This window comes from Littorina saxatilis, linkage group LG16 (genome assembly GCF_037325665.1).
Source record: "Littorina saxatilis isolate snail1 linkage group LG16, US_GU_Lsax_2.0, whole genome shotgun sequence".
NCBI lineage: Eukaryota > Metazoa > Mollusca > Gastropoda > Littorinimorpha > Littorinidae > Littorina > Littorina saxatilis.
The window spans coordinates 35889256-35904402 of NC_090260.1; the positions used below are offsets into that span (position 1 = coordinate 35889256).

A 15147-nucleotide genomic window follows, 5' to 3' on the forward strand; every position below is an offset into this window, starting at 1 on the left:
GTTGATATGACGGTGGAACTGGCCAACAATCTTTGGAAGAGATTTGTTTTGGCGCTCCAGACGATGAGGAAGGTAAGTAAGAACACTTGGACTGACGAGACAAAACAAAACATAACATGGCCATTTCTTATTCATGATCGGATTGACATCAAACGTGATCCGATAAGAGCACCCGGCCTCTCCGCCTCCTATGTATATCTCCAAACGTGACAAGAGGATCATTCAACTTGTTCACATATCTTCGTAAAGATCACCCTTTCACTTGTATAGCTCTTTCTCACTTCTAGTCAAGTACGAGTTATCTTTCCATGCTCTTCAACGAAGGAGAAACGCTGGGTTAGTTCCGGTATCTTCTACATCATGGCGTCTGCACTGAAAGAAAGCTCGCTCAGAGTGTGTGGTGGTGGAAAGCAGTACTGTGTCATTTGCCATAACTATCGTGGAAAAATTATTGAAGGAAGAGTTGTCAGGCTACATAAACTTCCAACAAACAAGCAACTGAAATTGTGTCTTTCGTTCTCGTTTTGTAATTGTTTTCGTTTTCGGTATTGACACAGATTGTGTTCGATAATTCAAACTAAGTTTTCCTTGCTGTTTTTCTCCTTTTCTTTTTTTCCTTTTTATTTTTTATTTTTTTGTGGTCTCATCTCTTTTTTCAAAAAATGTGTCGCATTGATCATAATCCGCCATGAAATTTCAGGAATGTTTATGTGAGCACTTACCATAAGTTTTAAACTTGTTGTGCTCCTTCTTAATGATGTTGTTATATTATCATGTGTCTGTTTACGAATAAAATACTGTTTAAAGGAACTGAAAAGAGCTTGGGAGCAGCGCCTACGTGTTACTCTTTCTTTTAGAAAATGACAGAGTGACTTTCTCGTCGAGTTAATCAGATGGGTATTATTTGTTCATGTACATAAAAGTGTAAAAGAATGTTGTTGTACAACATACTTCCTTCAATCATTAGTGCATTTTGCTCTTGTCTGTGTGAAACAGTAACAGGCACATGGGCTGTAAGAAGGACTGCCGTGTCTCAGTATGACTGTAGTCTCTAGTGTCACTATAAATCTCAGTCATTGACTCTGTGTATGTCACTCATTGATGCTTACATTCCCAATGCATGGAAGACAGAAATTATAAAACTAGTATGCATGAAAACTGATGCTGGTTTGTACTCCAAATTTTTGTATCCAGTTAAAATATCAGGCATGAAAACTGAAAAAAAAAAATACTGAAAACAAAATTCGAAGGCGCGTAGCGCCAACTTTCGCAGGCGCGTAGCGCCAAGTTTCGCAGGCGCAAAGCGCCAAGACTTCTAGGGAGGTCCGGGGGCATGCCCCCCAGAAATTTTTTTTTTTTCAAGTGTGCAATTTGGTGCAATCTGGGGCTATCTGAGCCTTAAAATTGGATTCAAACATGGCCCCAAAACTATTTTACTATAACTATGACTAGGAAAAAAAAATTAAAAAAAAATTTTTTTTTTTTAAAAAAAAAGGAAAAATACGGAAAATAAAAAAAATACGGTTTATTTTTTTCAAAAATACGGAAAATACGGAGAATTTTTATGCCTGAATATGTCTGAGAAGTTGAACGCAAACCAACCAGGTGTGAGCGTGTGTTGTAAGGAGTGCACTATTTTGTAACGTGGGATTATGTACATGAAATTATAAATAGGGTTTGTGTGGTGTGTATCTATGCTTTTTATGTTTTTAAGGGAAAAATATTTATTACCTGTGTGTGATTTCATTTTGTTTTTTATTCACAGTTGGCTGAAATATTTGCCGAGGAACGACAATGCAGTGTATTATATAATTATATATGTATTCAAAGAATAAAGACATGATGAATCTGAAGCTTGATGAATGACTTGTTTTACAGATAATCACACACACTTCAACAGACGCAGTTGATACAGTTTGGGTTTTATTTATCTAAAACATATACAAACAATAGCAGTTTAACAAAGTTGGTAAACAATGTAAAGTAAAACAACTGAAGTAACATTAAAGAGCCATGAACTGGTAATGTGAAACTGCTCTTAGGCTAATGTCAGATGGAGCTCGCAAAACACGAAACAAAAGCCGAACAAAAGCAAAACATGGTGCTTTTGTGTGTTGTTTTGCTTTTGTTCGGCCTTTTGTTTCGTGTTTTGCGAGCTCCGTCTGACATTAGCCTTAGACAACACGCACATCCAGTTAACAACAATAAATGCATGACTACCAAGCATCAAAAGGACTCACTGATTCACGCACAAATTCCGCGTGTGCTCAATAATTATTGATAACATTTAACACATAGGCTACAAGTTCGTGACACTGACAGTCGAAGTGGTCTGTCAAATGCTAACTTGAATCATTTGTTTCCACAGCATTATCGATAGCATCCTTGCCATCTTTTCGCAGCTGAAACGTGCCTCTTGCTCTGCGCACTAATTCTTCTTTTTTTTCCACTGACAAGTTGGCCATGTTTCCGAAGAAAATCTTTCAATTCTTTCACGTTCATGCGCTCGACTGCCGCCTCTATCTTAACCGGAACTTACCGAACCAAAGGGACGAAACTCGTGCACACCTCCGGCCTCGCTAGTGAGAAAGAGCTATGCATATAACACAAATTCTACAGTCTGTCTACTTTAGTATGCAGAGTAAGAATGTTGGAATGCTACTCGAGTCTCTCTCTCTCTCTCTCTCTCTCTCTCTCTCTCTCTCTCTCTCTCTCTCTCTCTCTCTCTCTCTCTCTCTCTCTCTCTCTGCATGTAGCGATGTTTATTTCCAACAACTGATAAACATTATTTGGAGACGCCACTCTTTGTTATGCAGGATTTGTTCACATGTGCTTAAAATGACGTCCTCTGCATGCAAACACCCTTGGCGTCTACTTTATTTTGACGAGCTGTATTTTTTTTCTCTCCAGATAATAATTATGAAGGTGGAAGAGGCCAAATAGCCAAGTGGCGAGGGAGCGGTCCCAGCTTTGGACTCCGTGAAAGTGTAGCAGCCACACCACAGCGGGTTGCTTGATGATCTCAGAAATATAGAAGACCCGTGCAATAAAATAGTCATACTGAGGAGAAAAAAAAACCCAACGTTTTTATATTTAGTCAAGTTTTGACTAAATATTTTAACGTAGAGGGGGGAATCGAGACGAGGGTCGTGGTGTATGTGTGTGTGTGTGTGTGTGTGTCTGTGTGTGTGTGTAGAGCGATTCAGACTAAACTACTGGACCGATCTTTATGAAATTTGACATGAGAGTTCCTGGGTATGAAATCCCCGAATGTTTTTTTCATTTTTTTGATAAATGTCTTTGATGACGTCATATCCGGCTTTTCGTGAAAGTTGAGGCGGCACTGTCACGCCCTCATTTTTCAACCAAATTGGTTGAAATTTTGGTCAAGTAATCTTCGACGAAGCCCGGGGTTCGGTATTGCATTTCAGCTTGGTGGCTTAAAAATTAATTAATGACTTTGGTCATTAAAAATCGGAAAATTGTAAAAAAAAATAAAAATTTATAAAACGATCCAAATTTACGTTTATCTTATTCTCCATCATTTGCTGATTCCAAAAACATATAAATATGTTATATTTGGATTAAAAACAAGCTCTGAAAATTAAATATATAAAAATTATTATCAAAATTAAATTGTCGAAATCAATTTAAAAACACTTTCATCTTATTCCTTGTCGGTTCCTGATTCCAAAAACATATAGATATGATATGTTTGGATTAAAAACACGCTCAGAAAGTTAAAACAAAGAGAGGTACAGAAAAGCGTGCTCTCCTTCTTAGCGCAACTACTACCCCGCTCTTCTTGTCAATTTCACTGCCTTTGCCATGAGCGGTGGACTGACGATGCTACGAGTATACGGTCTTGCTGAAAAATGGCAGCTACTTGACTAAATATTGTATTTTCGCCTTACGCGACTTGTTTTCTTCTTCTGTGGAGCGTTATTTCAGTGCATGTAAGGAGTCAGTCTTCAATAACAACAGATAAACAAACAAACAAACCAACCAAACAAACAAACAAGCAAACAAACATACAAACAAGCTATACATTTTTTTAAAACAAGAATTAAGTAGAAGTGCAATGCCCTTGGCACAGCAGTCAACCAATCAGGGCACTGCATATCCCCACCGAAGGACACTGAATCGGCGATCCCTCCCTCTCACACTTACACCCCAAGTCAAATAAAAACCACACACACACACACACATACACACACAAACACACACACACACACACATACACCCACACACATTCTCTATCTCACACACACACCCACGCGCACACACACGCAAGCACACACACACACACACACTGTCACACACACTGACACACTAACTCACACACACACACGTACACATACACATACACACACCACATATACACACACACACGCACTCTCTCTCGCGTGACACACACACACATTTGACACACACACACACACGCACACACACACACACACACACACAAGCACTCTCTCTCTCTCCGTCACACACACACACACTCACCACACACACTGACACACACACACACACACACACACACACACACACACACACACACACACACACACAGGAGTGACCATCGAGTACAAGGATGCCGGAATTTGTTTCAGTTTCTATCTCAGGTGTCTTCTTCTTTCTTTTTTTCGGTTTAATTTTTTTTTTCAATGTTATTGTCCCACTTCAAGTTCTTTTAAATAAAACATCAATCTCAGTGAAGGGGGAAAAAGCGGTTGCTCGCATCGTCTATCTCGTCACATTCAGCCGGTTTTGTTTGCTTCTTTGCTGCTAGCTTTAATTGCTCAGTTTGTTTGTTTTTCTAAAACTAAGAAAGTGGTTGCTGAATGGAACCACTAGCGGCGACGTCAGAAGTTCTGAGACTGACACACCGGCATTATGCCACATAGTTCAGTCAAGTTGTATGTCACTGTCAAAACGAGTAACGGCGTAACGAGGCTCGGAACTGAAGCTGGTGTCACGAACTGAAAAATCCCTCTCAATGCTGTCAATGCGCATGCGCCAATCTTGGACTTAAAAAATGCGACCCTTTGACCGAACGAACCATGGGTTAGTGTTAGGGTTCAGGTAAGGGTTAGGGTTAGGGTTAGGTTGTTCACGACCTGATTAATCACCCCATGTTAGCGCATGCGCATTGACCGTCGCATTGAGAGGGATTAGTCAGTCAGTTCAGGCAGAGTTTTCAGTTTGTGACACCGGTCGCTATAATTATAGTGCCGAAGCTGACTGCCTAATAATGCAGAACTCGAGTCAGCCGCAACGGTTGTTACGGCCAGTTATATTTCAGCATACTGCACTTTGTCAGCACTGAGAAAACTGTTTCTCTTCAGTCAGTCAACCGTTTTAAAATGCTTTCGAGTTTCTGTTAGTTTTCAGTCCCGCCGCCACATGACATTGGCTGCTGAGTGCCGGGAGTAGAGCCCAACCCCCCAAAAAGTGTCACTGTGCCTGTAATTCAGCCGCCTAGACATTCTGATGCTAAGCACATGATGATGTGCGTGTGTGTGTGTGTGTGTGTGTGTGTGTGTGCGCCGTGCGTGCGTGTGACTCGAGTGTGTGTCAGTGTGTTCGCCGTTCCGGCCGCGTGTGTGTGTGTGCGATTATGTTTGTATGCACTAGCCAGCTCTAGCCCCGAGTGCTCACCTTCCGCAACCACGAACACAGGCAGCGACTGGGCCCCGGCAGGGAAACTTATAATTAATAATGTCAGTTATAATCGCCGCTGTGTGGCCCGGTCCACGGTTTGATCCATATCGGTTTGATCCAGTGTTAATTTCTTCAGTACATAGTTTAAATAAAACACACTTTAAGCATGTAAAATAGTGAAAGAAAGTTTTGTTGGCCCGTGCCCGTCCATATAAAACTAACACACACACTGACACACACGGCACTGACTGTGACACATGACAGACACTGAGACACACTGTCAGTGACGGCACACTGACGGTGACACACTGTGACCGGGCACACACTGACACAGGGCACACACACACACACACACTCGCGCGCCCTGGTTTTTCCCCTCCACCGAGCAATTCAGTGTAACTCGCTTTTGTCGAGCTGTACAGAAGCGCTACTGCGGTTATATAATGTTCTATTATTTTAGGCTGTAATTTTTATTTATTTTATTTATTCATGTTCTATTGTTTTCATTCGCCCACTCACTGTGACTTTACTAACTAACTAGGCACACTGTTCAGTTTTGAACTTTATAGACACATGTAATCAATATAAAGTGACATCATTCATCAGTAGTGCCTGTACCGGCCGGCTTCACGGGCGAATCATCAGTGAATACTTTATTTTTGCGCACTGCTAATTGGCTGTAAATTGTAAATACTCCTATGCACATGTGGCCGAATAAAAGGTTGGCAATATAAACATAACAACCAATCCAGCCATAACAATGTGAAAATTAATAGCGTCGATAGCAGACGACGCTTCAGAGCACATATTTCCCTGACGTCATAGTGCACTCTGTGGAAACATGCGCCACTGGGAAGACACTCTGAGGTCACATGATAACAATAAAAGACAGTCAAAATGGCGGCGAGCAGCGAGAGGCCGCGTGTTCTGGTGCTTGGTGGTGAGTATCCGTGTTTAGTGCTGACATTTGTTGCCGGATACAAGTGAGCATATGTGTGAGTAACTAGTCATTGTCAAACTAGAAAAACATGTGTGATATTGTAGGCGACAGAGCGGAGGTGAGACGGATGAGTGAGGCGGAGTCACGGAAAATGATACGGCGCTTTCGGTGACCTCACGAGGGGAGTGAGAGTGTCTGTCAGGTTCACTGCAGCTATGACCCAATATTGATCGGTGTCAGGTCAGCTCTCCACCGGGTTGTACGTGCTGCCAGCATGTCACCAGTGACTGACTGTGTATGTATGGCATGAGGTTTATAGTGGGCTTGAGAGCTTTGTGGTGCAGTGACAGGGCCTGTGTTTGGTGACACTATAGGAGGGCCCACTTGTGCTAACAATGTAAAAACACCCCGCCCCATTCCCAGTTTGCTTAGATCTCTCGCTCCCACGTCTTCTCTCTTTCCTTTCAATTTGATTTAGGATTACCAGCTTATTTAGAAAAACTCTCTTGCTCTCTTTTGATAATTTTGTATGATCTGCCCGATCAGCCCCCCCCCCCCCCCCCCCTCCCCCCCCCCCCCCCGGTCTCTCGATCCTTCCCCTCATATCAGTATGAACATTAAACAAGGCAAGAAACATCAGTTAACTTCTGCCTGTGTAGATTATGTGAGAAATATGAAATAATGGCAAACTGCCCTATTTGGGTTAGTCTGAAAGTTTTGTTGTTTAGTAATTCTAATTGGAATGAAATTGAAAATGTTGCCAATCTTTTTTTCCATTTTGGGTTACAAATATTTCCTGCGCAAGTACTAAAAACACTGCCACTGGTGCAGACATTTGTGTGTGCGTTGTTTTAGCCAATATTTTTGTAAATTGGAGGGGGAGGGGCAGAATCAGTACAAAGTCGCTCCCATGGGGTCGCCTTCACACGGCGGGAGTGTTTATACTATGCTACCCCACTCCTTTACTTCTCTTCTTTTGTCTTATTTCTGCCTTACCAGTCCTTTCACCTATATTTCCTTCCAAGAAAACTCTCCCTACTATTCCCTGCAGTTTTCCAATTCTTTTCTTGTTGTCTTATTTCTACCTGACTGGATCCATCACCTTTATTTCACTTACCAAAAGTCTTCTTTTCCACATCCTTATTTCTCTGCACCCCGCATGTCGTAAGAGGCGACTAACGGATTCTGTTCCTCCTTTTACCCTTGTTAAGTGGTTCTTGTATAGAATATAGTCAATGTTTGTAAAGATTTTAGTCAAGCAGTATGTAAGAAATGTTTAGTCCTTTGTACTGGAAACTTGCATTCTCCCAGTAAGGTCATATATTGTACTACGTTGCAAGCCCCTGGAGCAATTTTTTGATTGGTGCTTTTGTGAACAAGAAACACTTAACAAGTGGCTCTATCCCATCTCCCCCCTTTCCCCCTATCCCATCTCACCCCTTTCCCTCGTCGCGATATAACCTTCGTGGTTGAAAACGACGTTAAACACCAAATAAAGAAAGAAAGAAAGTACAAAGTCTAGGTCATTTGACCGATAATTATGAAAATTAGTCACTTTTGGTTAAGAAGTTAAAACAGTTTTCAATGCAAAATGAAAACCTATGAAAACAGTGCTGGCAGGGGTAGTCATTACTAAACTTTTTGTCTACATGTTCTCAGACAGTAACAGGAAGTAAATCCAATGTAAAGCTGAAAGCCACAAGAGGAAATTAATCATTGCTTTTGAAGAAAGGAACACCAAACATTATACATAAGGAAGTTGGGTTTTTTACACTCATGCTAACAGTATGTAATGGAAAACTATTTAACTTTTAAGTATTGAAGAAAGGATATATATATATATATATATCTGTTTTAAGTATGACTATGAGGTCATATTCATAATATTTCAGGTTTTTTGTGTGAGAATGATAATAAGCCCCACCCACACACACAACCACACCTTCAACCATTCTCCTAGTTAAATAAAAATCTGGGCATGTTGTGATTCATCCAGTACCCCCTTACATTTGAGACAAAGAGAATGTGTGTGTGTTGCAGAAGAGAACTAGAATATTTTACTTCAGTACACTCAATGAATACTCACACTTGAATCTAAGGTTTCAGAATAATGTTACGGTACAGCACCCACGCTAGTGGAATGTTTTTTCATATAATATATTCTATTTCCTCATTTCTTTATGTTTTGATTATGATCTCTCTCTCTCTCTCTCTCTCTGTCTCTCTGTCTCTGTCTCTGTCTCTGTCTCTGTCTCTGTCTCTCTCTCTCTCTCTCTCTCTCTCTCTCTCTCTCTCTCTCTCTCTCTCTCTCTCTCTCTCTCTCTCGGGAGTGAGTTCGAGTTCACGGTGCTGTCAACACGTCTTTCGCATCGCTCCGGCAAATTAGTGAAATTATCGTCATTTTCAGCCAATAATGATCAAGTTTTAAGATGGCATGTGATATACAAGTGTACCGCGCTGCCGTTGGTCTTTTTGTGTCAGTTTTGGTGAAAATTCTGACGAGATATGCGTGTAAATCTGCAAAACGGATCCGGGGTCTGAAACTACACACAACAGCAGGCCTACTCAGCGTGGCGAGTTTACTCGCCTTTCTCCTTATGGCTGGTGTAGAGCCGAACCCCGGCCCTGGTCAGTCAAGCGTGGCTACAGAAAGAAAGGAAAGTTCACGTGCCGTCAACACAAAGACTGTCACACAGGCTATGAGTGACACAGAACAGTCGAGTGTCAGTGCAGGGGTGTGTGAAACCAGGGACGATCGTTTATCTGTGGCTGTGGAAATGATGGCTGCTGCAATTAAGGAACTTCAAACCTCACAGAAATCTCTCTCCTCTCTCATTGACACAAGACTATTGGAGCTGGAGAACAAACTAACGAGTCGAGTGAGTCAAATCGCTGACCATTGTGACATTTTGCAGGCTGATGTGGATGCTATGTGTGAACAGTGTGACTCGGTCAAAAAAGATAACGCTGATCTCCGCTCTAGGTTGGAAATGGTGGAGGATAAGTGTGATACTGCTGACAACCAGAGCCGTCGAAATAACTTGTTGTTTTTTGGTATGGGCCCTGGGACTGGTGCGGAGCACTATGGCTGTGAGACAAAGGTACGTGACTTTATCAAACACGAACTGCAGATTAGTGATATGATTCTGATCGATCAAGCACGTCGGGTGGGTCACGCCATACTCGTCAGATTCCAGTCGTACAAACAGAGGGCAGAAGTTCTATGGAGGGCGAAATCAAGGAAAAAGAAATCCAGTGTTTACGTTCGTGAGGACTTTTCCCAGAATGTGCAGAATAAACGTAAACACCTTCAGTCCCTGCTGGGAACTCTCCGTGAAGATGGCAAGCAAGCATACATGAAGTTTGATAAAGTTGTGTGTGAAGGAACTGCGTACGTGTACAACACGCACAGCCAGACTATACAGCAACTTCCTCAGACAAAGAATAGCAGCTTTCAGGGCAACAGACCAGACCAGACGACGGGTAATTCCAGAGACAACAGCGATGGCTACAACGACAGGGACAGCCCGAGGGACAGGCGAGACGCAGTGCATGCAGCCCGCGACCTGGCCAGCCACAATCGACGTCACGGTACCGCCTCAGGTGCCAGTCACAGTGCCAGCGCCGCTCCACGTTCCGGTGCCTGGTCCAGCTCTAACTTCAGTTCTAGCTCCCGTGCCGACACCGATGCTTCAGTCGGTCACGGTGCCTGTTCCTCTTCCAGTTCCAGCATCTCCTCTGGTGGCGGTTCCAGCGAGCGTGCCAGTCACCATGCCAACCCTGATTGATTAGCCAGGGAGAGCGCAGCGCTCCCTGGTTCTCGTGATCGTGAAACACGGTCACATGCAGCGTCCAGAGGGACGGGCAGAGGTAGGGGTCGACATACTGTTTCGTGGAGATAGGGATACGGCCGGCCCCAACCTTTAGTTTCTGCACAGTGTTTTAATGGACAGACAACTGACGACAGGTATGTGCACATGAGTGGTGAATGTATTAACGCTAGACGTGAGAGCAAAGACAACACAAGGGGGACAAACACTGATACAAGTATGAGTTCAAAATCAGACGAGTACAGGGGTAGGTTTCATGATCAGCGTTCCCGTCAAGCTAGTGATACATTTAGTGTGGGTAAAGCAGTGTCTTTTTTGGTGTGGAACGTGGGAGGTCTTGCCTCTCAGCTTGGTGATACAGATTTTTCTGCCTATGTTGGAAAGTTTGATATTGTATGTTTTATTGAGACGTTTATTGATGACTCCTTTGATCTGTCCCTACACTTTAAAAATTACGTAAAATTTATGTCTCCAGCTATCAAGCTCTCACATCAGGGTCGCAAGTCAGGGGGTATTGTCGTGATGTGTAAGAAAAACATAGCAAAGCACGTTGAATTGGTTGACTCCTCACATGTGCCCGTATGCTTATGGGGGAAGTTCGCGAAAACTCCCGAAGTTTTGAGTGACATCGGAAGAACTTGCCTCACTTTCGTATGCATGGGCCGGAAGAAGGGCTTACTTCGAAGCAAAGTGAGGAAGTAATTGATGGTAGTTTGCGACAACTTCCTACGTTTTGGGCGACATTGGAAGTACATCCTCAATTTTGCATGCATGGGACGGAAAAAGTGCTTACTTTTGAAGCAAGCGAGGAAGTAAGTGAGGGTAATTGTACTACAGCGAAACCCAGGAGTAAACACGCTGCTTCCAAAGTTTCTCAGTGCAAAATAGCAGGGCTTTTCTTCGGTTTTTCATATAAAACCGATCTAACGCAAATGAAAGTCCCAAAGAGAGAAAATAGAAAGAAAAGTCGTATCTCGTGCGTGCATTTCGTGTAAATTTCCCTGAATACAAACCTGAGTTGCCAGCTTTGACTTTTGTTCGTTCTGGGTCACTGGCCACCACTCTTAAAATTTAATCCCCGCTTTTAGGAGAGGGTGTTTCTATGAAAATGGGCGTCGTTGTGTGCATGTGTGAGTGTGTGTTTGTGTGAGAGTGTGCGTGTGTGTGTGCGTGCATGCGTGCGTGTGTAGGTGTGCATCTGTTCATTCATTCATTCGTTTGCAGTGCACGCGCGCACATGTGTGTTGGGGGAAGGGTGTGTGTGTGTGTGTGTGTGTGTGTGTGTGTGTGTGTGTGTGTGTGAAACTGAGTGTTTGTATGTATTTGTGCGAGTGCCTGTGCGTGCGTGTGTGCGGGTATAATTGTGCGTTTGTTTGTGTGCGCGTGCGTGTGTGTGTTCAACGGTGTGTGTGTGTGTGTGTTTGTGTGTGCACCCCCACCCCCCCTCCACACACACACACACTATTATGAGCTGATTATTTGCGCCTCGATATTTTATTTATTTTCTTACGTTTTATGTTGTTTGTTGTGATTCACCACACCCGAGTTTCTCGAAATTGAGATAATAAAGTGTTCTATGTCTAACACACATGCACACACGCGCGTAGGATAAAAAAATCCAATCTTGACTTTCAACTTTACATAAACATACATCCTGTTCACAATTAACGAGGACAAACATAATTTACTAACACCTAAGTACAACAATTTATCTTTTGTAAAAATTTGGACACACATTTTCCCAATTAATATGAAAGTTACTGAACTTATCTTCTTTTCACTACACCTTATATCTTGATTCCCCCCAAAACTTGAGTTTTTAAATTGACCAGTAGCCCAAAACTTTCGCTCTAACCAAACAGTTTTACTGATACACAATCATTAAAAAAAAAGAAAAGAGGTTTAACATAACCGACTTCGCTACCACATAAACAAAAAAAAGTTTTATTCTCCCCAACATTCTGGTCAACAAAATCATTATTACAGACAGTCATTCAATTTCAAGACAATCATCACAGCTTTGAACAGACCATTTCGTTCAACCAGTCAAAAACAACAACTATAGTAAAAGCTACAGCGCGATCAACGTTCGCCCATTTACGAACTCGCGATGAGATTTGTTTCTTCTGGTCACCAAGCCTACCGTTTACAAACGCATGCGCACTAATTGGGATTCCCCCAATTTCCTCGACCTTGACCTCAGGACTCTCGAAGCCACTACTTCGGCGTTCAAGTTAGCTCGTGCATACCGAGTAGCTGGCAGCTTTGCTTCCGAAGTTCCCACTTTCAAAGTTAATTTCATCATTTATACGACGATATCGCATCTTAAAAGAAACCTCCAACGCATGCTACAATTGCCTGACATTCTGGTTTTAAAGGCAGCTCATTGGGAAATGAGCTCAGACACAATATTGAAGACGTGAAATGCGTCAATCGAGCAACTGTCGTAACTTGGCCACAATGAGACGGTCGGCTACCTTGCACCATAGACACGAACTGTGACATTCTTGTTTAATTTAGGTGAAAAGCTGGAAACAGCGGGGCTCAAAACCGACAGTACGATCATTTACTGACCGAAAAAAACGTGCTCGAGTCATTCGGCGAAGATGGTGAGCTTTCAAACTACCACGACTGAATAACTGATAACACATCTTTGCATAGTGCTTTTTCTAGACGAGTAGCATAGTGCAGTGGTTACGGATTCGGAATTTCAATCCGACGCTCTGGGTTCAAGTGCCGCTGGGAGCTAATTTTTTTTAAACCTTTTTTTTTTTAATAGACCTCAATTGCATTCAGACTGCAACAACCAGTCTTTTTTTTGCCTCTGTGTTAATTTTTTTTAAACGCGTAAAGAAACTGTCCTATACTTTCAAAAAAAATCGAATCTTGACTTTTAACTGTACATAACCATGCATCGCCATCGTAATCAAAAATTAACGAGTGAAAACAAATTAAAACACCGATGAACAGTATTGTCTTTTCTAAACTTCTTGACAGACATTTCCCCAATAAATAAGGAACAAGTCACTAAACTTAGTTATTTACGGTCTACTGCATAATGTTCTTCCTTTTAAACTTTACCAGTAACCGAAAGTTTCCCTATAACCAATCTATGAGTGCCCCAAAGGGTTTAAAATCGTGATCGTGATTGGCGTTTTTTGACCTTTCTGTGACCGTGATTGCCGAAATTTCCATTTCTGTGATCGTGATGGGACTTTGCCCGTGATCCGTGATGACAAAAAAATCAAGTCTCGTGATCGTGATCGTCATTTGTTTTCGTGATCGTGATGGGCATTATTGCAAAGCATGTTATTTTCAACGTACATTTTTCACAGCTGTATCACTCTATGATCCTCTATTCGTCAAGGTGTTTGTGATCGTGAAAACAAAAATCAAGGTAACTGTGATCGTGAAAGCTAAAATGTCCCTTCCCGTGATCGTGATGATACCCCCCCTTTGGGGCCCTCATCTATGTTTGTCCAACAAAGAGTTTTACCGATATAAAATTATTAAACACAAGTTCAACATACAGTAATTGTTGTACTTATTGTGAGAACGAAATTGATTATACTGATTTTGTGTGTGTGTGTGTGTGCCCCAAAATTATGTTCACTTGGAAATGCGTTGAGGATAAAGTGATTTGTAAATATAATATGATTATTAAAAATTACCGTAAAGGAAGTTTTTTGGGCGTGTTTAAAATACATTTAGAAATAGTATTGTTAACGATATAGGTACATTTAAATGTGGTCGTCTACATTTTTGCTTTTTTTTCTATAATCTTATGGTTAGATTTCGATACAAAATTATGTCAAATGATGAATGAACCATGGGGAAAAAAGTTATCGAAAAAAAATATATGTAAAAAAAGATTTAAACTACTCACTAATGCTGCATTGTCTGTCTCGTTTAAATAGAGTTTATGGTCGCTGACCGCTCCCTCTAAACTCACACTTTATTTTTGGGTAGCGTGACTCACGCTTCCAATATTTTGTTTTCTGTTTGCTGAGAACATGTGCTTTGCCTACCCTTACCCAAATGCAGTATACTTATTTTGTACTGCAGGAGGTACAATTTTGGTACGTTTGCAGCACATTTAAGGTACGTACTGAAAATGTACCAAATTGGAACCGTGCTGAAACTATGCTGAAAAGATACCAAAAATATACCTCCAAGTACTGAAAACGTACTTCCCTTTTCAAAGTATCAACATGTACTGAAAATATACTGAATATGTGCTGTTAACATGCACACCATGAAAGTTTTAGGGCAAATGCTAGCATTTGTAAATAAGAAAAACTGAGAAAAGTCAAAACAATTTGCAGTGGCAATCTTCAGCTTTTAATATCCGAAAAATAACAATGCATTCACATGAATCCATGTGTATATCTATATCTATATATATGCACACACACAATGCAAATTTAAAACAAATAGTGTTCAACTTTACAGAAAAATATGTATTAACTTTTACACCTGCATGCAAGCATACCACAACCATACTGCAAATGTACCACAAATATACTGCAACTGTACTGATTAATTGCTGCTTTGGAGACATACCTCACAGATACTGAAAGCATACTAATAATATACTGCCATAGAAGTTAAAGAATATACCATAAGTATACTGATTATGTACTGCTGCAGAAGTATACTAAAAGTATACTAATAATATACTTCTCTAGAGGTTTAAGAAAAATTGCCACAGAA

The 15147-nt window shown here is 41.4% G+C and overlaps 1 protein-coding gene across 1 annotated transcript in view; it reads left to right on the forward strand.

Annotated features, from left to right (window-relative positions):
• The first annotated feature begins 6538 nt into the window (after positions 1–6538).
• Positions 6539–15147, forward strand: part of LOC138950952 (dTDP-glucose 4,6-dehydratase-like) — a 39605-nt gene continuing 30996 nt past the window's right edge. The window contains exon 1 of the mRNA XM_070322668.1: positions 6539–6604. Within this exon, the coding sequence (XP_070178769.1) occupies positions 6562–6604 (43 nt within the window). The 5' untranslated portion in view covers positions 6539–6561. The remainder of the gene's footprint in view (positions 6605–15147) is intronic.